This window comes from Sciurus carolinensis, chromosome 7 (assembly GCF_902686445.1).
Source record: "Sciurus carolinensis chromosome 7, mSciCar1.2, whole genome shotgun sequence".
Lineage (NCBI taxonomy): Eukaryota > Metazoa > Chordata > Mammalia > Rodentia > Sciuridae > Sciurus > Sciurus carolinensis.
Genome location: NC_062219.1, coordinates 55417070 through 55437946, shown reverse-complemented (window position 1 = coordinate 55437946; position 20877 = coordinate 55417070). Strand labels below are relative to the sequence as shown.

The following is a 20877-nucleotide window of genomic DNA, read 5'->3' as shown; positions in this document are numbered from 1 at the left end:
TCCCCCATTTCCCCTAACCCCAATAAACACACAACTCCCCCAGAAATGTCAACAGCCCAAGACCAGTTTTTTTGCTCATTTCTTAGTGTGGGAATTCCAAAGCATGTTAGTATCATAATTTTAGGTTCTAAACTTAATTTTGGCACTGGCTTAGTTTCCTTTTCTCCCAGGAAGCACCATCCATCCCTGAGTCCAAGACACTAAATGCTTCCTTACTACTTGCTATCATAAAATTAACATTTTTGATTTGATATATTTAACATGGGGTTTATGTGTAGCATATATTTCCTGCAGATGGTCAAAAATGCCAGAGCAGAGTAGGACTGACCACTAGTTGAATAAGCTGAAATACTACAGGTCCATTAAAAACAATGAGTTACAATATACCACTTGACTTGGATGATAATATAAACATGTAATAGAAAAGGAGAAAAACAAGATGCAGGAAACACATACAATAGGACTATATTTAGCAATAACAACAAAAAAAGCAAAGCATACGCACTATAAAAGCCCAGTGGTAAATATGAAAAGGAGAAAAATATGAAAGGATACACATAAACTGAATTCTGGTCATCTGAGGCTGACAATAGGTCTTCCTCAGGGAGATGGGTAAGTGAAGGGATCCATGATAAAAATATTTAATTTTACAGGTAAAGATGCATTAGGGTATTTTAAAAATGGAGTTTTAAAACCTGTCATCTAAAAATTGTGGGATTTTAGGTTATTTAAATTTTTCTGGTCATGCAAAGTGGCACAGGCCAGTAATCCCAGCAGCCCAGCAGCTTTGACAGTCTCAAAATAAAAAATAAAAATACCTGTGGATGTGACTCAGTGGTTAAGTGCCCCTGGGTTCAATCTCTAGTACCTAAATAAATAAAATTTTCCCTATACTTTTCTGAATTGCTTGAATTTTTTTCTCAGAGAGCATAAACTTTTCACACCATCAGAAAAAGTTATTTTCATTGTAATTTTTAATTCTTTTAATAAAAAATAAATCCTCTAAAAATTTTAGAGAGGTAAGCACTCTAAAAATTTGACTATAAAGGATTAAGTAATTAAATTCTCAACAATCAGTAATTACCTTTACTGTTTAATATAGCACTTCACTGTTCAAGAACTATGCTCACGTAACCTCACTTTTATAATAACGTTTTACAGAAAATATAAAGAATTAATCTATTTTCTAAGATTTTTTTGGTGTGTGTAAAAATTAATTTAGAATTTTAAAAAAACCAACAGAATTTGCAAAGATAGTTACTACATCAGTTTCAACTTTGAGAAATTACTACTTAAATTGAGAAAATAAATGGAGAAAACTAAATATAAAAATCTTGAGACATAACTCTTTAAAGCATAAAAATACAAATAGACTACTTACTGCCATTGTTTGTCTTGTCAATTTAACCAACACTGTAACTAGGGATCCTACTGTGATGTTGTTGCTATCTTCATCATCCAATACTGTAAGATGAAAGGGAAAAAAAAAAAAAGGAAAAAACAAAAGTCAAATTCTAAGTCAATGCAAACAGCAAAATCTAACATATACAAAACAATTTGGTAATTCAGTATTTTCAGCATATTACATTTTAAGCTTATTTAAAAATACTGACTATCTTATAAATACTTCAGCAATTTAGTAAATGCACTTTAAAGGTTCAATGGTAAATATGACCTTAATCCCTAAAATAACTCTAGGAGTGCTATCACTTATTATCACTTCCACTTTAAAGAAGAAACTGAGGTTCAGAAATAAATAAAATACCCATATTCACACAATTGCTGCCTTGGCACTGCCAAGTTTCAAACTCAGGACTCTGAAAACACAATATGATACTAGAACTACCAAAACAGCTCACTTGCTTGCTCATAGTAATATAAAAATTAAAGTGTCACTCTTGTGCAAAGTTTATATTCACAAGATTTTTTACCTGTGTGATCAATGCCTATCAGAATAAAAAAATGAAAACACACTAAGTCACCATAAACAGACAATTTTTTTAAAGGCAAGAACTTCAATATATTATCTTTATATTAAAAGTAACTTTGAAATTTTTTTTGCCATTAACAGTACCAAACAATAAAATTTTGCCAATTATTCAATATTTTCAAACCACATACATCCCCAAATGATACATACATCCCCAAAATGTCTACATATAAAACAAAATTAAATTAATAAAACATTGACCTTCTATTCAAATAATGTGTGTGTGTGTGCGCACGTGCGTGTTACCTGCATGCACGTAAGAGAGACATTCTGTGTGTGTGTGTGTGTGTGTGTGTGTGTGTATGTGTAAGAGAAACAGACAGACCCTGGGGATCCACCCAGGGCATCATCACACATGCTAGGCAAGTACTTTATGATTGAGCCACATCCCTAGGTCTTAATTCTTTTTTGTTTGTTTTGTTTTTGCGGTGCTAAGGATTAAATCCAGGGCCTTGGGCTTGCAAGACAAGCAGTCTACCAGCTGAGTTATATCCCTAGTCCCTTAATTCATTTTTTATTACTGATTTTTGTCTATAAGATTTCTTCTCCGTATTTATGACTACAGTTTTTCTAAGTTATACTTGTTATACAGATTAATCTCATCTAAGCTTATACTCTGTTCTGGCTTTTACTGAAACACCAACTGGAAAACAATGACCTATACCTGCTAACTCCACTACTGGCTGTGAGGAGTGATGAGTGGGCATCAATAAAGAGTATGGTATCCCTTCTTCAGCCTGGAAGACTCCATTATCAAAAATCAACTCTGGGTCACATATCCGTCCACATTTTTCATTTGCAAAGCTTTACACATGTGAGCAATACATGTGAAACAATTGCTGTATCAATGTATACATGCCATTTGATGTTTTAATGTGAAGAAAAAGCCTACCATGAGATTCTACACAGCCCCTAGTGTGAGCAGAAGGAGAAATTCATCATCTCTACTACTGTATTAATCAGTGCCTTTTTCTTGCTTCTATAATTCTATTCTTCCTTCAAATTATACCACTCATATTACATGTTTAGACAGCACTGTAAAAACACAAAATAAACTGTCTATACAAGATGCTATGAAGTAGAAGAGTGAAAGTGAATACTCTTACCTTATTTCTTGTAAGAAAATCTTTTAACATTCATTTTTTAAGGAGCAAGTACTTTTTGCAATCCTCAATTATATCAAAGATTATCTCTAAGTCCTAAACTAGACTTTTATTTGAACAGTTTCTGGTTAAAGCAATATAATCCTAAATGTACTTTTTTTTTTTTTTTTTTTTTTAGGCAAAATGGGGAGGGATTACTGATGGGCATGGGCTTTCTTTTGGGGGTGAAAAAAAATGTACTTTTTATATTAGTGTTTTTAAAGTCTGAAAATTCATGGACCCAAAGTAATCCCAAATCCCTGCCAAAGTGATCCAAGATTTTATTACTTGTGTCGTATAACTCAAGGCAAATGGAAACCAGATTGCATTGTTTGCCTTCCTGTCCCAAACACTCCAATCTTGGAAAATCATTTAACCATGCTCAATGCCTATTAAAAGACAAATTCAATAAGGCGGAGACTGTCTTACCTCCCCTTCTCCAGCACTCAAGAGAGGAGATAGCAGTCAATATTTGTTGCAAGAACACAGGTACAATGTCTGTCACTCACTTTACACTTAGCCAATGTTCTTTTGTTTTTAATCCTATTTCCTCAACTAGATAAGTCCTTTAAAGACAGGAAGCCCTCCTAATACGTCCCTGCATTCTTGGTACCTAGAAGAATGCTCTCACGTCAGTAAATGTTACAGCAGAGTAGAACACCACCATAAAGAAGTAATGGAGCAGATGACCTCTAATTCTCAGTGTTCTAAGATGATTTTATTCAGTTATTAACATGATCATCAGGGCAGTTATATAAATAGAAAAATATTCAATTTTTCTTCACTTGAAATGAAGACAATGTGAGAAAAACACATGAAAGGTGGCAGAAACATGGCAATTTTCAAGGTTTACTATAAATAAATTGGGGCTTTGAAAATTAATGTCGGTACTAAGTAGCTATTTCTTTTACAGCTACTTCCTTTGATGTATTTCACATAGCTCTCATTCTTTTCACTACACGTGAAAATCTGAAAAGTTAAGAAATTCTTGAAAACTGAACTGTAAGATAGTCCTTGTTCTTAATCTTACTGTAACAAAAATAAAGCGGGGCTATATTAGTTTTCTCAAAAAGATTTAAGTATCCATCAATTTCCAACATGGTAAAACTGACAAGAAAATCACAGTTCTGTAAAGTCTCACTGCAAGTTATGTTATTAAATTAAGTGTTCTGAGAATCCTGAATTCAAATGAATGAGAACAAATCTATCTAACAGGAAGCAATGATCAATATGGAAACCTATCACTTACCCTGTGATTTTATATCCATAGTCACATAGGGAAAACTCCCAAGGACAGCCATAACCTCTTCATACTTTTCATCTTCAAGAAAGTGTAGTAGACTGTGACGATCTGATTCTTTTAAACTCACCAAATCCTGTATAGTTTTAATTTTGTACTGAAAAAGAAAAATAATATTCTCATTTTCGTTATTTTCTAAATATGATTCTTATTGTAATGATACACACCATGGCAAAATGATTACTTGTAAGAGTGTTCTTTAATTTTCAGATGTTTGGTGTTAATTTGCACTTTCACAGAAATTAGATTATGAGACAAGTGAAGTTCTGTTTTTGAATTTTGAGATTTTTATAATTATGACTTAAAATGATCAAATTTATAAGGGCAACACAATTACTTAGTAATACAGCAAATTGTCTTTTTAATATAAATTTCTAATGTACATTTATTAATTTTATCTTAATAATATCAAATTCAATGTCTATCTTCTCCCTTCATCTACTACATGCAAAGTTTAAAATCTTCTACTAGACTTGTAATTTTTATTTGTGTTTCAAGCTTTCCATTTATACATATTTTTGCTATACCTAACCTAAAAATTCATTATATTTTTACTATAGATTATATTTTCTAAATAAGAATTTTCTGTACTTCATGTATTTTTTCAAATGTTTAACGTTTTTTTTTTATTCATACTCCACCAACAGACCATTGCTTAACCTGTAAGCTAAGAATGAAATGAATAAAAAGTATAGTATAAAATTATTTTTGGCAATATATGCAGTAAAGTATCAACTGCTAAAATGCACTGACCCCCAAGTCATGTAACCTTACAATAGTAAAATATTATAAAAAACTACCAGATCAAGAAAATGTTAACAGAACCACTTGAAAGACAGTTTCAGAATGCATAAGATATTCTAAATCTAAGAAATTCACAGGAATCATTTCTAGAGAATTTTCTTTCATATTACTTTTAAGAGACATGACAAATTGCAAAAAAACAGAAAAGAATTACCTTTTTATGATTAGAAACTCTTCTAAGATTATCCTCTTCAATGTGGGGGAGCTGCAGAAGAGGAGATTTAAATTGTTGAAGGCCTTGAACAGCCATCTGGGAAAGCTTCATGCAGTTTTCTAGGGATGCCAAAGTTGGAGCACGAAACTCCCTTTCTTAGAAAGAACAGGGGGAAAAAAAAGAAACGACAGGGCTGGACTTTTACATGTTCAGGAGTACACAATTCATCATAAAACCAAAATTCACACTAACATCTTTAACACAAATTTTAAGATCATGGTATTGATTTTCCTTTAAAAATTACTGGAGAAGATATTAAAAATATACAAACAGTAAAATGTATATTATGCAGCAATTAAGCATTGATTTAATACAAAAACTTTCATCAACTCAGGTAACAATAAATTATAAGTTATTATCAGTATCATGAATATACTGATACCATGCAAGAACTAACATCCCACAGCAACCCATAAGCACTATATTATTTTTTAAGGTTCTCCTTTTCCATTACTGAGCAACAATTCCCTGATTCTTTTCCTTTCATACAAAAAATTTTACATGTCAGGTGAATCATTATTACGTTTGTTAAAGAATTATTTTTCAAACTCACTGTTAAAGTACAGAATAAACCAACTTTAAGAATAATCAGAAGGAGGAAAAGGAAATATTAAATCTGCAGAGCAAACAATAAAACAATGAAATAATGAGAAAAATCATGAGCAAAACTGAGAAAGTTGATTGAACTGGTAGAGAGAATTATAATCAGTTGCACATAAATCTTAAAACTATGAAGTATAATCTGCATATGCTTGTGAGAAAAAGTAAAACAATTAATTACATTTCCTCCTCACCTTCACGGCTTCGGGCCATTATTATTAGTTGGCAGATTACATTAACCATTTCTTGAAGCAAAGCAGGGCATTTTTTCAGCATAAATTGCTGATCTGCAAAACAATAAAAAACCTGAAACAATTCTAATTTCATAGTGAAGCATCTTTATCATCATAGGCCAACACTACTAATACTAATTTGTCCCACAAACATTTTCACAGGATTTCACAAGGTTGAAGGGAAAAGTTTCTCCTCTGCATCAGTCAATGGTCAGAAAACCCTCACTCGGATGTGGAAAATTAAAAGGGAAATTTTAATATCATGTTGTTAAGAGTAAGAAGTTAATTGTGGAAAATTAAAATTAAAAGGGAAATTTTAATATTATTTTGTTAAGTGCAAGAAGTTGATTCCTATTTTAAAAGTCAATCATAAATTTAATCTTAATCTTGCTGTATTTGAGAACTTTAAGAATTTTCTTTTTGTGCTCCTAAGTTCCTATAAGTATAATTAATTCCAAAGACGAGAATAAATGTCAATTAAATAGAGATGAGAAAGAAGAGGGAGACGAGGGAAACTGAGGCAGGCAGAGTTGTTTCTACTGCATATAAAAGTCTTAACTACTAAAGTATGAACTACTATTGGGTTTGGTATCCAACCCAAAAAAAAAAAGTGTTCACTGTTTCTTAAAGATGACTAGTAAAAATGAAGATGGCTGCATATCTGTACAGAACATTGGCAACAGAATAACTAAAATTTCAAAGCAATTTTAGTGACAATGCCTAAATAGTACTCCTTCATTCTATCAAAAATCATCTTTCTTATGATAGAATAAGCATGAGATTACTGAGTTCAAGTAGTCTTGCTTTCAGAAGCATTTGAATACATTATTAGCTTAAAGGAGGTGGGGGAATGGTAAGATTTCATTTAAACACATTTATTGCTAGGAAAGGAAAAATGGGGAGAAAGAGAGAGAGACAATATGAAGCTTTAAATAAAGATCAAACAGATACTACTCAGAACACTGGTAGGAGGGATGGTGTGTGGGTGGGGTTAATGTTTAGTGGAGATACTAGCTGTGAAATCCATTCCTGTTCTTCTAAAAAGGTTACAAAGTTCTTGTTATAACACCATTAGGAACTTCGTATAATCCGAAATTAACTAAACATTTTTCCTTCAAAATATTCTCTCACTGTGAAATACTAAATTTTAATATTTGCCAAAACGTCCAACTTAGACCTTCAAACTACATCAAATAATTATGTAGCATATAGATTTAAAGGGGGGCGGGGTCCTTGAGCAATTATTTGAGAAAAAGAACAGTGACAAAACCACTGCACCATGAGGTCTAATTAAATCTGTTACTTTGGTTCTATTAAAACCCTGTAGATATTAGAATCACAAATACCTTCTTCAAGGGTCTCAGGAATTTTCATTCTAGCAAGATGAGACAGTAAAAGAACTCTGGCCTTCAGGCTATATGGGCAGGTAAGTGGAGGCTCATTCTTCTTTAAATTAATGCTGCCAATCTCTCTGATCAGCTAAAGTAAATAAAATAATTATTCAAAAATATATACTTAAAAAAAGCATCCACTTTAGTACTTAACTAGTCATCAAGGAATATGGGAGATGGGCCTAACCTGTGGTATCAGAATATTATCTGTTGGTCTGCTTGTGGCATCTTTGTTATACTGGGGATCAAATTCAGAAGCTCCAGCCAAAACCATGATGAGACCTGTGAAAACAAAACAGAAAAAAGAACAAAAAAAAAAAAAAAAGGTAAATAAATGTTTATCAATTTTTCTTCCTGAGATACTTTCTTAACACTAAGGTACTTTTCTAATTCCACACCATGCTGAAAATCATCTGAACTCTACTACTGAAAAATATTAATTTCTCCCATAAAAAAGAAAATTTTATTTCGTAACATGTGGACAATATTGCCTATTCCAAAGTAAACAGAAATGTATTATAAACTAAAGGCACCAAAGCAACTGGATACATTAAAATCACTTATAATAGCATCTGTTTCTAGACTTAACCAGCTGTTTCACAGGAATTTTCTACAGAGCATTAGCATTCTGTGTGATGTTAATAACTGTTATGTGAAAAAAGGGGGCCCTATGGTTAAATACACTGGAAATAGTGGGTTAAAAAGAGTTGAAGATTTCTTCATTGCATGATTTCTCAGACCTTTGAGTAAACATAAATACACTGCAATTTCCAGAAAAGGATGGAACCCTAGAGGGTTTTGTGGAAAAACAACTGAAATACGCATGATTCCCAGCTATATATATTAGCATCGTAGTGTAATGCCTGTAAGCTCTTTAAGGACCGGCACTATAGTCATCAATCTTACCTTACTGCAGAAAATACATTTAAAATACACACAAAAAGCAGAACTATACAGATGTTAATGTGCCTAGACCCTAAAGTTATATCACTTCCTAGTTAAAGGAGACACAGCAGTATTCTTCTCTCTGAACTTGAGTTTCTTTACATGTGCCTGACATACAGCAAACACAATGGATGTGTGAACAGTTACCATTACTATCTTTCATGAAAACAAATAAAAACAAATCCACCAGCTAAATAATGCTTTTCTGACAGAATTAACTATGTAAGGTTAAGAACCAGTCTCAGAAATCAAGATCATGAAGGAAAAAAAAACAAAACAAACAAACAAACAGAAAAACATTAAAACATTATAAACATGAAACATTTTCAGTAAGGAAAAAAGTTTCTATAGCAATATTTCAATGTAACGTAAGAGTAATATGTATGCACAAGAAGTAATATCTACTCATTCCTAAAAAATTTTATCTGTGTACACACTGTCATAGGATCCACTGTCACAAGATCTCATTATCAAGAAAATTAGTAGGGCTGGGGTTATGGTTCAATGGTAGAGCATTTGCCTAGCATGTGTGAGGCACTGGGTTTGATCCCCAACAGGACATGAAACTAAATAAAACAAAACAAATAAATGTACTGTGTCCACCTACAACTAAGGAAGAAGGAAGAAGGAGGAGGAGGAGGAAGAAGAAGAAGAAGAAGAAGAAGAAGAAAATTAGTAAATTTGGCAAATCCCAAATGTAGAAGTTCATTTCAGTTTTGGAACAAAAATGCATTCTCCAGTGGGATAAACTTTAGAAAGTTAGCTTTATGGATCAAAGAAAATATTTAGCATGGTGCTTTCTTCTTCCCCAAGAAGAAATTTTTTAGTTTTTTAAATAAGACCCTGGGAATGAAATATTCTGGCAGTTTTCTTTCAACACACCCAAGACCCCTATTTTTACCATTTAATATGGTTTAATTAACTAACTGCAATTTCTCCAGTACAGAGTTAAAGAATATGTATCAACTCCACATAAATGACTCAGAAAGTCATGTAACTAATTTCGCAGTTACTTAATTTTACTTACGCTTCATATCCATATTTCGAGTTTTATAAACAAAGTATGTATAAATCTGCGTTGTGCGTATTAGAATTTGATCTCCACTATAGCGTATTGAGCGATACCACCAAGAACCCTAAATCACAAACAATAAAACAAGAATTAGAGATAACATTAATAAATGTTAAGTTTGATGCAAAATGAACAAAACTTTAACATTTCAACATAAAAAATTCATAACCAATAAGATTTACAAACCAATAAAAACACTTGAGCTTTAGAACAAACTTATATTGCCAAAAGCCTAAGTACAAATCTAAGTTACTACATGTGTATGATTAAAGAACTTAGGTTTTAGATAAAAACTGTTTAAAAACAAAACATGAAAAAGACCACTCAGTGCTATAAACAGTAAGTTGGTTCCCAATACACAGCACATATTTAATAAATTTCAATAAGTGATTTCACAGCAAACATGAAACTTTCATTCATAATAATTCATATGATTGGCTCTCATACAACAATCCTATGAAGGCAAGACAGATTAATTACTAGCCTCACTATGGGACCCAGATGAACTCCAAGATCAGAAAGCACATAGGTCACAAAAGTAAGTGGTAAAAATCTTAAAACTTTATGGTATCTCTGTATTATGGTACTCCGCAGTTATGTTTTTTCAAAATGAGGCTGCTCTATATGCTGTGCCCCAAATGTAAAGCAAATAAGGTCACAGAACAATACACACAATAAAATTACATAAAATTTTTTTAAAAAAAAAGTTTGTATGTACATAAATGCATAGAAAAAATATGAAAAAGGAAACAAAGTTAGGAGTGATTATTAACCCTGACAGAAATGAAGTTGAGGACATAATGAAAACAGACTTTTATATTAAACTCTAAATATATCTGTATAATCTCAGGTATGTTTAACTTATGGATTACAAAGATGGGCACTTATATAACTCAAGCAATTTCACTTTTAGAAGACCTTTAAAAGTAAGCTAAGTATATAATTCTTAAGTTCAAGGATTAATGAAGTACACTGTAATACAATTTAAAATATTAGACTCCAAAACATGCCTTCCAAAACAAGAAAAAGAAATGTCAATAAAAAGAGCTAGAATTTACCACAACAACTGGAAGGATAACCATAAATGCCAATCCATACACAAGTAAAACCTAGAAATGAAGAGAAAAAAATTATGACCTTTATCAGGTAAATTATAACAATGTCCATGAACAGTTCTTTTGAGGTTTACAATAGGGAAGCACTGTTAAAAGCACTCTTCATGTATTATCTCATTTTTATCCTTATTATCAAACTCTATGAGAAAGGAACCATTATGATTTTTCTCTTGTAGATGGGTACATGCAGTACGCACAGTTGTCCTAGGCACAGCTAGTGGTGGATCTAGTAAATTCCAGAGCCTATGCTCTTACCCACCATAATAAATTACCTTTTAATTTGCTATTTACTGACAAAATATAGATAACAGCAAAATGTTTTTTATAAATTGTTTTCCTTCCAGTCAAGTATTTCATATACCCACACCTTACAAGTAGTTAGTGCCCTGGAAATAAATGACATAAGAAGCCCCTGAAAAAACTGCCTATGAAAATACACTTCATAATTTTCTGCTTGCTAACAAAAATCTACTGATTTTTTCCCCTACTGCTTGATCCTAAATCTTGTAGCTTCCTCAGGTCTATTATTCCCACAAAGTAACCCTAAGCATGACAAACACACTTATATGGCAGCAACTATCTACCCCATAATCAATTTCTATATGCCGTAAGATGGCCTTTTTTAATATACTGCTTCAAAAATAGTTCCTAGACAATTACTTTCAAGACAAGTGAAGTAAGGAATCATCTATTCTTGAACAATTCCCAAATTTTCAGCCCTATACCAACTATCACTGATTGAAGTCTGATGCCCTACTGCCTTCTGAAGTACCATATGGAATAAATATTATTTAACGACATACATTAAAATTAGTTTAGCCTGAGTAAAGGTGAAAGAAAGGATAATTTCAATTCTGAATAGTCCTTAAGATAAACAGGTCCCATAAAAACCAGTAATTCTCCAAATCAAAAATAGGACCTGATCTGAAAATACTTTTTAGAACATACTACCCCAAACCAGCAGTCCAATAATGGGAACCAATTCTTTTCTCCATTATGTAAAATATAGAATATAAAGTTAAATTAAGAACAGTACACCAGTATTTTCTTTGCCATTCTTTAGATTATACCAAAACACACAGTATACAACAAAGATTACCACAAACACATCATGATATGTCTTATTTAAGTGTACTCACCAAAATTGAATTTTTCTGGTCAACTATCCAAGCTGGTAGGGCAATTCCAAAGCTTGTGGCTAAAATAGGAAGAATATCATAGTTTCTGAAGAACCTATTTTTACTTTCATTTTTTTATATCTCAAAATTCTACATCCTTTCCCCTTCCCAAAAATACCTAGAGAAAGATTACATTGTGGGGGTCCTCATTAGACAAAAGTTAAGGGATATTTTATATCTAAAAATGCAAATTTTTTTAAAAAGAAAAAAAAACCATTTAAGTACACAAGTTTTTCAAAAACAAGAAAAAACTTATTTACGTATAAAAGTTTCTAGAAAACCTAAATTCTTTTATATGTCAAGGTTATATGAGAAAGTCTGTTATTAGTTAAAAAATAAATAAATAAATAAATAAAGAGTTTTTCACCTAATTTTTATCTAGTAACTGGAAATGACTAACAATGACAGTTACTGCTCTTCTCTCTGAATCAATCTAAGTTTTATCTTTCAAACTAGTCTTCAGAAAGAAAATTTTAAATAAAAGGGAACTCAATTTATATGTGTAACTAATGTGACTATAATTTTCCTAGTCATAAACTAGGAAAATCAAAATGCTCCTTCAATCTAGTCGGCATTTTCATAATATGCACCATTATCACCAATATTTTAAAATCATCATATACTGTACCTTGAGGTCCATCTGGATTTCCAAATTCTTCCCAATTTTTCCGGGACTCTTCATCTGTTAAACTAGCAATAAAAAAAAAAAAAACTGCAGCATTAGAAAGTCACATCTGAAAAATATATACTCATACAGACAAACTCCATTAACCAACAAACTCAATTCTTAGAAGACAGTAATTGAGAAAATCAAGATAAAAGTCTCTCTGATATCAGGAAAAAAGGGGGTAGGCAAAGATTGCTAACTACTAAGTCTTGATACATAGTCCTTGCTAACTCCTGAGTTCTCATGTTGAGCCTCTACATTTTCTGAAAAAGCAAGGACTATAAGTGATTTTTATTTTTCCCTTATACTCTCACATTTTCCAAAATTTCTTCAATAAGCATATTTATAATTTATAATGATAAATACATGTCTTTAAAAATATAAATAATGCATAATGGTAGGTCCCTCCAAAACACTGAGAACACAAAGAACACCACCTGTAAAAACTCCAGTGATATGGAAAAAGTCATTTGAATTTTGATGAGATCATAATTTTCTTACAAGCCGTTTGCCAACAGAACAAGAGGAATAGAATACCTCCTAACCAATAGATTCCCAGTCCAGCAAGATGAACTCGACACAGTGATATTTGAACACCTAGCTATAAATGCAGGTCATTAGAGAGACATTAGACACAAAGCTTAAGACGCAGTCAAGATGGTATTATCCCAGATTCCAGTGTAGATATTTTAAAAAGCATTCAAATACATTCCCAATTTCTTCAAAAAACTTCACAATGGCTAGGCATGGTGGCACACACCCATAACCCCAGCTACTTAAGAGGCTGAGGCAGGGAAAGTTCAAGGCCAGGCTGTGCACCTTAGTGAGCCCAAGCCTCAAACTAAAAAATAATGTCCCTGGGTTAAATCCCCACAACCTTAAACAAAACAAAACAAAACTTTACAGTGTAGTCAAGGAAGATATGGCAAACCCATTAAAAAACAGATCAATGATAAGGAAGGCATTCTGGCAAAGATTGTTTACTTTCAAATCTATTTCTTTCCCCAGAACTTAGGAGGCAACATAGTTTTTGTTCTACAAATCTCCAAGTTGAGAGGCAATGAAATATTTTTACAAGATAGCAAAAAAGTACACTAAGTTTTCAATGATATGTGCCTTGACATTTTTAGTTCTTCTTTAATAGTAACTCACTTATTTGACCCAATGCCACAGCAAAATACAGAAGCCAGTGAAGAGTATCTGCTTGCAAACTGATAAAGAGTAACGCTAAGACTTCTTTTCTACAGAGAGAGGGATGTTTCTCAAAATATTTTGCTTTGGTTTCCCTATACAACTGTCCACCAAACCTCAAGCTTTAGCTATTGTTTCTCTCACTATTCTGTCTCCTAAACTGACCATTTTCACCAAAACATCTGTCCCCTTCTGCCTTGCTAAAGATGGTAGCAATGGACTGCTGTTCTCTGTTCAATGCCCAAAAAGCTTGAAATTTTATGCACAGCTCATATCATAAAAGCAATTCTGATTTTGCAAACTGTACACACCTGGTTAAAATGACATTAACTCATTCATCAAACTGTGGTTTGGCACTGTGACAGGCACCATGTCAGACACTCAAAGCAAATTCAAGTAACTTTTTCAAGTAAATGATTCAAGCAAATCAGCAACTTTATTTAAAGTCACTTTAAGAAAGCAAATCATTTTTTACTACCTATGAGTGCTTCAGTATAAGCATTCCTAAGAGTGAATGTTAACTTTCCACACCACAATGAGAGTGTTCATAAATGTCCTAGCTAAAGCTCTCAAGAGCTTCAACAAGTCAAAAAGAGAGGTAAACCCCAAGTTCTCATTAAACCTTGATCCAAAGACATCATTGAGTTTCTGTGATGATGAAGCATGGTTACAATGGTAAATTTAAATCACTGATGATCATAGAGCTGAGAAAGTTGTTGTGAACTTCACAAGCAGGTAAGACAAGTATGGCATGACCAGCCTCAGATTTGATGTGCAATTCAAAGATCTAGAAAAATGGAAAAATAATCTACTTCCATCCCATGGGTTTGCTTTCACTGTTCTGACAATTAGAGCTGGTAAATCTTCCAACAATTTCTTCTGAAGAAGAAAAATGAAAACACACACGAAGGAAAATCGTGGGATTTTTTCTCCAGGGATGTCATGCATACACACAAATAAAATGTTTCAATGTTAAAAAATAAAGTTGCCAGGTGTGGTAACAATAGCTCAGGATGCTGAGGCAGAAGGACTGCAAGTTCAAAGCCAGCCTCAACAAAGAGAGGTCTCTAAACAACTTAGCAAGACCCCATCTCAAAAATTTTTTTCTAAATTTAAAAAGGCAGCTAGGGATGTGGCTCAGTAGTTAACATCCCTGGGGGTTTAATTCCCGATACCAAAAAAAAGAAAAAAAAAAAAATAAGAGTTGCAGTACTTAAATAAGCCATGTGATTTCAGCATGAATTATATATAATAAGCTTAAACAAGACCAATGATGCTATTATAATTTTTTAAAAGCATGAGTGTAGTTTCTTAAACATGATTATATCCCTTAACTTTTGGAAAGAGGCAACATAAATCCTATTAAGAATCTAATAAACTCTATGACACCACATCTCTAGGGAAAATGCATGTTACAAATTCATATAAATTGTGAATATTGTGGGCAATATAACAGAATATTCAGTAGCACACATCTTCTACACACCTCCAAGTTGAGAGGCAATGAAGAAATATTTTCACAAGATAGCAAAAAAGTACACTTAGTTTTCAAATGACTTGGGAGGCTAAACCAGGAGGATCGTAAATTTTAGGTCAGTCTCAGCAACATTTTGAGACCATCTCAAAAACTAAAAAAGGGATGGAGATGTGGCTCAGTGGTATTGTGGCCCTGGGTTCAATTCCCAGTACTATTAAAAAAATAAAATAAATTGTGTAAATAATTTCGGAGACCCAGATTATTATAAATCCTGATGTAGAGAATGTTTTCATTAAATTATATATAAGCAACCCTGAGTTGGCTCTACAGAGTTAAGTTACACAATCAAGTGTTGGAGCACATGAACACATGCTTTTTTTAAAAACTAAAATATCAACTCTAGCCAGAGCAATTAAACAGACTAAAGAAATTAAAGGGATATAAATAGGAAAAGAGGAACTTAAGCTGTCACTATTTGCTGATGACATGATTCTATATTTAGAGGATCCAAAAAACTCCTCCAGAAAACTTCTAGACCTCATCAATGAATTCAGCAAAATAGCAGGCTATAAAATCAACATGCATAAATCTACAGCATTTTTATATGCAAGCAACAAAACAGCTGAAAGGGAAATGAGGAAAACAACTGCATTTGCAATAGCCTCAAAAAAATAAAATACTTGGGAATCAATCTAACCAAAGAGGTAAAAGATCTCTACAATGAAAACTACAAAACATTGAAGAAGTAAATTGAGGAAGACTTAGAAGATGGAAAGATCTCCCATGTTCTTGGATAGGAAGAATTAATATTGTCAAAATGGCCATACTACCAAAAGTGCTATACAGATTCAATGCAATTCCAATTAAAATCCCAATGATGTTCCTTACAGAAATAGAGCAAGCAATCAAGAAATTCATCTGGAAGAATAAGAAACCCAGAATAGCTAAAGCAATCCTTAACAGGAAGAGTGAAACAGGGGGTATCGCAATACCAGAACTTCAACTATACTACAAAGCAATGGTAACAAAAATGGCATGGTATTGGTACCAAACTAGACAAGTAGATTAATGGTACAGAATAGAGGACACAAACACAAACCCAAATAAATACAATTTTCTCGTACTAGACAAAGGGGCCAAAAATATGCAAAGGAGAAAAGATAGCCTCTTCAACAAATGGTGCTGGGAAAACTGGAAATCCATATGCAGCAGAATGAAACTACACTCCTATCTCTCACCCTGCACAAAACTCAACTCAAAATGGATCAACGACCTCAGAATCAGACCAGAGACCCTGCATCTTATAGAAGAAAAAGTAGGTCCAAATCTTCACCTTGTCGGCTTAGGATCAGACTTCCTTAACAGGACTCCCATAGCACAAGAAATAAAAGCAAGAATCAATAACTGGGCTAGATTCAAACTAAAAAGCTTTCTTTCAGCAAAGGAAACTATCAGCAATACGAAGAGAGACCCTACAGAGTGGGAAAAAATCTTTGCCACTCATACTTCGGATACAGCACTAATTTCCAGAATATAAAAAGAACTCAAAAAACTCTACACCAAGAATACAAATAATCCAATCAACAAATGGGCTAAGGAAATGAACAGACACTTCACAGAAGAAGATCTACAAGCAATCAACAGATATATGAAAAAATGTTCAATATCTATAGTAATAAGAGAAATGCAAATCAAAACTACCCTAAGATTCCATCTCATCCCAATTAGAATGGCAATTAACAAGAATACAAGCAACAATAGATGTTGGAGAGGATGTGGGGAAAAAGGTACACTCATACATTGCTGGTGGGGTTGCAAATTAGTACAGTCAGTCAGGAAAGCAGTGTGGAGATTCCTCAGAAAGCTTGGAATGGAAACACCATTTGGCCCAGTTATCCCACTCCTTGGCCTATACCCAAAAGACTTAAAATCAGCATACTACAGAGATACAGACACATCAATGTTCACAGCAGCTCAATTCATAATAGCCAGATTGTGGAACCAACATAGATGTCCTTCAATTGATGAATGGATAAAGAAACTGTGGTATATATATACAATGGAACATTACTCAGCTATAAATAATAATAAAATTATGGCATTTGCAGGCAAATGGATGAAACTGGAGAATACCATGCTAAGTGAGATAAGCCAATCTCAAAAAACCAAAGGACGAATGATCTCGCTGATAAGCGGATGATGATACATAATGAAGGGTGGGAGGGGGACAAGAATGGAGGAAGGAGGGACCGTATAGAAGGATAAGGGGGGGGGGGGAGGAAAAATAACAGAAATGAATCCAACACTTACTCAATGTAGATGTATGATTACACAAATGGTATGCCTTTACTTCATGTACGAACAGAAACAACATGTATCCCATTTGTTTACAATAAAAAAAAAAAACTAAAATATCTTCAAAGTAACACCTATACTGTCCATTTACTACATAGCAGTTAAAGACAGGTTTTACACCTGAAAGTCAAATCTCAACTATGTTCAGAAGAATGAACCAGAGAATTCAATGGTCTAACTCCTTAAAAATAACAAGACTACTTAAGCTACTATCTGGCATGGAAAAATAAGAAAAACTGTTTATTGTAATAGGCAAGGAAAAGAAATTATAACAAATCATCAAAGCAAATTCTAAAACAAACTGCATTAGGCTGCCTAAGTTAAACTGGGGTTATAAGACTTCAATTATTCAGAACTTACATTTAATAAAATATACACCTGTCTAATCTAATTGGACTCATACAAGTTATAAAATCTCAAAGTTCTGGGTCCCACTATCATTTTACTTCTTCATTGGTCTGATAAGCCATCAACTATTTAAAATATTTTACCTACAAAATATTCTCTAGTTTTATTACATAACTGAGTTAAAACTAAAAGCCTTATATTAAGTTTTCTGAACTTTTAAAAAAGGTACTGAACATCATAAAGTCAAGGCCAGCAACCTGAGAGCAAAAGCATAAACTTGTTATAATACTTGAAGACTGAGAGGGAGGAAAAACACCTGCACCAAAAGCACTAAAATTAAAGCTACTAAAATTAAAGCTACCCCAGCACCACAAAAAATGACAGCAAAAATGTTCCTCAAAGTTTATAAATACATAAATAAATGCCTGTGCACATAATGCACTTTTGAATAACATGTTTCTTAACAATAACAATACACCACATCAATGCCAACAAGGAAAATATGATTAGCAATTCTGAAAACTTTTTAAAATAAAACATTTCTTGGGGGGGGGGGGACCAAAACCTTAAAAATAATTCACATCTTAACTAGTATTTAACAATAAACTAGGAGTAATCTACTACAATGAATTTGTAAAAAATACCAAAAATGAAGAGTTTACTAAAAGTAAATATTAAACATACGTTTAAGTAGTTTACATGAGGGAACTACACTGCCCAAAATAAGAGAAACAGAACTAGTCTAATAAAAGTCTCAAAATGAAAACAAGAAAAAAAAGAAAATTACTTTAAAATGTCTGTTTGAAAGAATGAATATAGGAACACGTTTTTGTGTATAAACCTATTATTAATATTTTGATACATCGTGATAAATCAATAAAGCTAAGGTGATATTATGAAAAAGAAAGGAAAACAAGGTATGAGTATACTCTCTTCCACCTGGGATGCTTATAAAGGAGGTCAATGAACTCATCACTTACTACTTAATTTAACTAAGTTCACATGGCATGAGCACTACGTTCAGTGGCAATTCAGTTACTTAAAATTAAGGTTTCATTAAATTACAATTTTAGGGCTGCTGCACAGTTCCATAAATGACACAGCATGTGAGGTCAGCATTTAATAAAAGCGTATGACACCTATTTTACTTAGTATTTTATTAAGCAGAAAACTATCTTTACCCCTCTACAAAATGCATAATAGGTCCTATGGTACTTACGCTGCATAAGCTTTTGCTATTCTCATGAACATAACTTCATCACCTCCTTTATCTGGATGATACTTAAGTGATAGCAAACGATACTGTTTCTTTATTTCTGCAACTGTTGCTCCCTAAAAGGAAAAGCTTTGTGTTGGTAAATGCAAGCACAATGTGGTAAAGAAACAATCCAACCTATTTTGAATATGAACTACTCAATATTCTGACAAAAGAAACTGACATTTCATCCAATATATTTTGCCCCATAAATTTCACCCCACACAGTTAAAAATAAAAATACACTTATTTTGTCCAATATATTTATTGTACTGAGACTAATGTGTCCTACAGTACTAGGCACTGATGATTTTAGAATGAAACCAAAGAATGCCACATTTAAATAAAAGTATACTGACATCTATCAAAAAATGACCACAGTCAATTAAGACTAGCTCAAAAATGCTCAAATCAAAGATTTACTTTCCTTATAATCTGAGAAGTACTGGAAACCATCTCATCTTAAACTCCTGATTGCCATAACAACAGTTGTTACAGTAAGAAAAATCAGATTATATGCAAACTTTTTTCTACAAAGCAGAAAGCTAGAATATGGAACTCACTCCTTACTCTGTATTACATAAATCTCTGGATCAAGCCACCTGTTGAGCAAATTAGAAGTTAAAAAAAAAAAAAAGTGGTTTGGGGAAAAATGGAAAGAGCACTAGATTTAGTTTGGCTACTAAGAAGATATGGAACACCAGAGAAGACACAAATTTTCCAAGCCTCATTTTCTCTATTTTGGAAAAAAAAAAAAAAAGAAAAAGCCTAAATAAATGATCTCTATAATTTCAGTTCTAACATTCTAACAATACACCCAAAAGACAAATTTTCAATGAGATCCCCCAACCTAGACTTAACAAATTGCCTATGTGTCAATCAACACAAAGGCACAAGATTTTTATCATTCACAACATAAATGCCCTCTCATTCTTTTTAACTTTGCATTAAACCAATCTTACCGATGTCTATTAAAAATGTTAACTTCTATTCTTCAAATACTCTTACATTTTAGCAATTATAAACCATCCTTAATAATATGGAAATTAATAGCTTCAGCTTAAAAAATACATATACATATATATATACATACACATGTTAGAATGATAATGAATTCATATCTTATTTTAATAAAAAAATTTAGCTGATTAAAATCTGATTTCTTTAGGTATGGTCCAATTTCTTTTAGATGTAGACCTATGTAGATCTTTAGATGTACCTAAATTAATGTACATTATATAAAAATACAACTTACAGGATCCAAATTTAATACTTCATAAGGATTGTATTCTTGATATTCTCGGTCTGTTTTGGACACTTTGTATGTAAGGAATAAGAACAATGCCCATCCTGCAAGTAGAACTATTTTCCTGTTAAGAAAAAGATGCATGAAGTATAAATAAATACATGTAAATAGCTTTCCTTTATGAAGAATCTAATGACATTATAGCAAGGTCAAGGTATAAAACAATAAAACTAGTTTCATATCACTATGCTACAGACTCAAATTCTACAGCTGCGGAGTTATAAACTACTGTTACAGCAAGGATGGTATTTTTCTCACTTTTGAATTCTCTAGAATTGAGTATAGTGCCTCTCA

The 20877-nt window shown here is 32.6% G+C and overlaps 1 protein-coding gene across 1 annotated transcript in view; it reads right to left on the bottom strand.

Annotated features, from left to right (window-relative positions):
* Nucleotides 1–20877, bottom strand: part of Sec63 (SEC63 homolog, protein translocation regulator) — a 64769-nt gene that overhangs the window by 16823 nt on the left and 27069 nt on the right. Inside the window, exons 3-14 of the mRNA XM_047558453.1 lie at nucleotides 20533–20647; nucleotides 19242–19354; nucleotides 12613–12674; nucleotides 11946–12004; nucleotides 10750–10800; nucleotides 9647–9755; nucleotides 7862–7956; nucleotides 7630–7762; nucleotides 6245–6337; nucleotides 5391–5545; nucleotides 4382–4529; nucleotides 1382–1464 (exon numbers count right to left, since the gene is read on the bottom strand). Coding sequence (XP_047414409.1) covers nucleotides 1382–1464; nucleotides 4382–4529; nucleotides 5391–5545; nucleotides 6245–6337; nucleotides 7630–7762; nucleotides 7862–7956; nucleotides 9647–9755; nucleotides 10750–10800; nucleotides 11946–12004; nucleotides 12613–12674; nucleotides 19242–19354; nucleotides 20533–20647 — 1216 coding nt within the window. The remainder of the gene's footprint in view (nucleotides 1–1381; nucleotides 1465–4381; nucleotides 4530–5390; nucleotides 5546–6244; nucleotides 6338–7629; nucleotides 7763–7861; nucleotides 7957–9646; nucleotides 9756–10749; nucleotides 10801–11945; nucleotides 12005–12612; nucleotides 12675–19241; nucleotides 19355–20532; nucleotides 20648–20877) is intronic.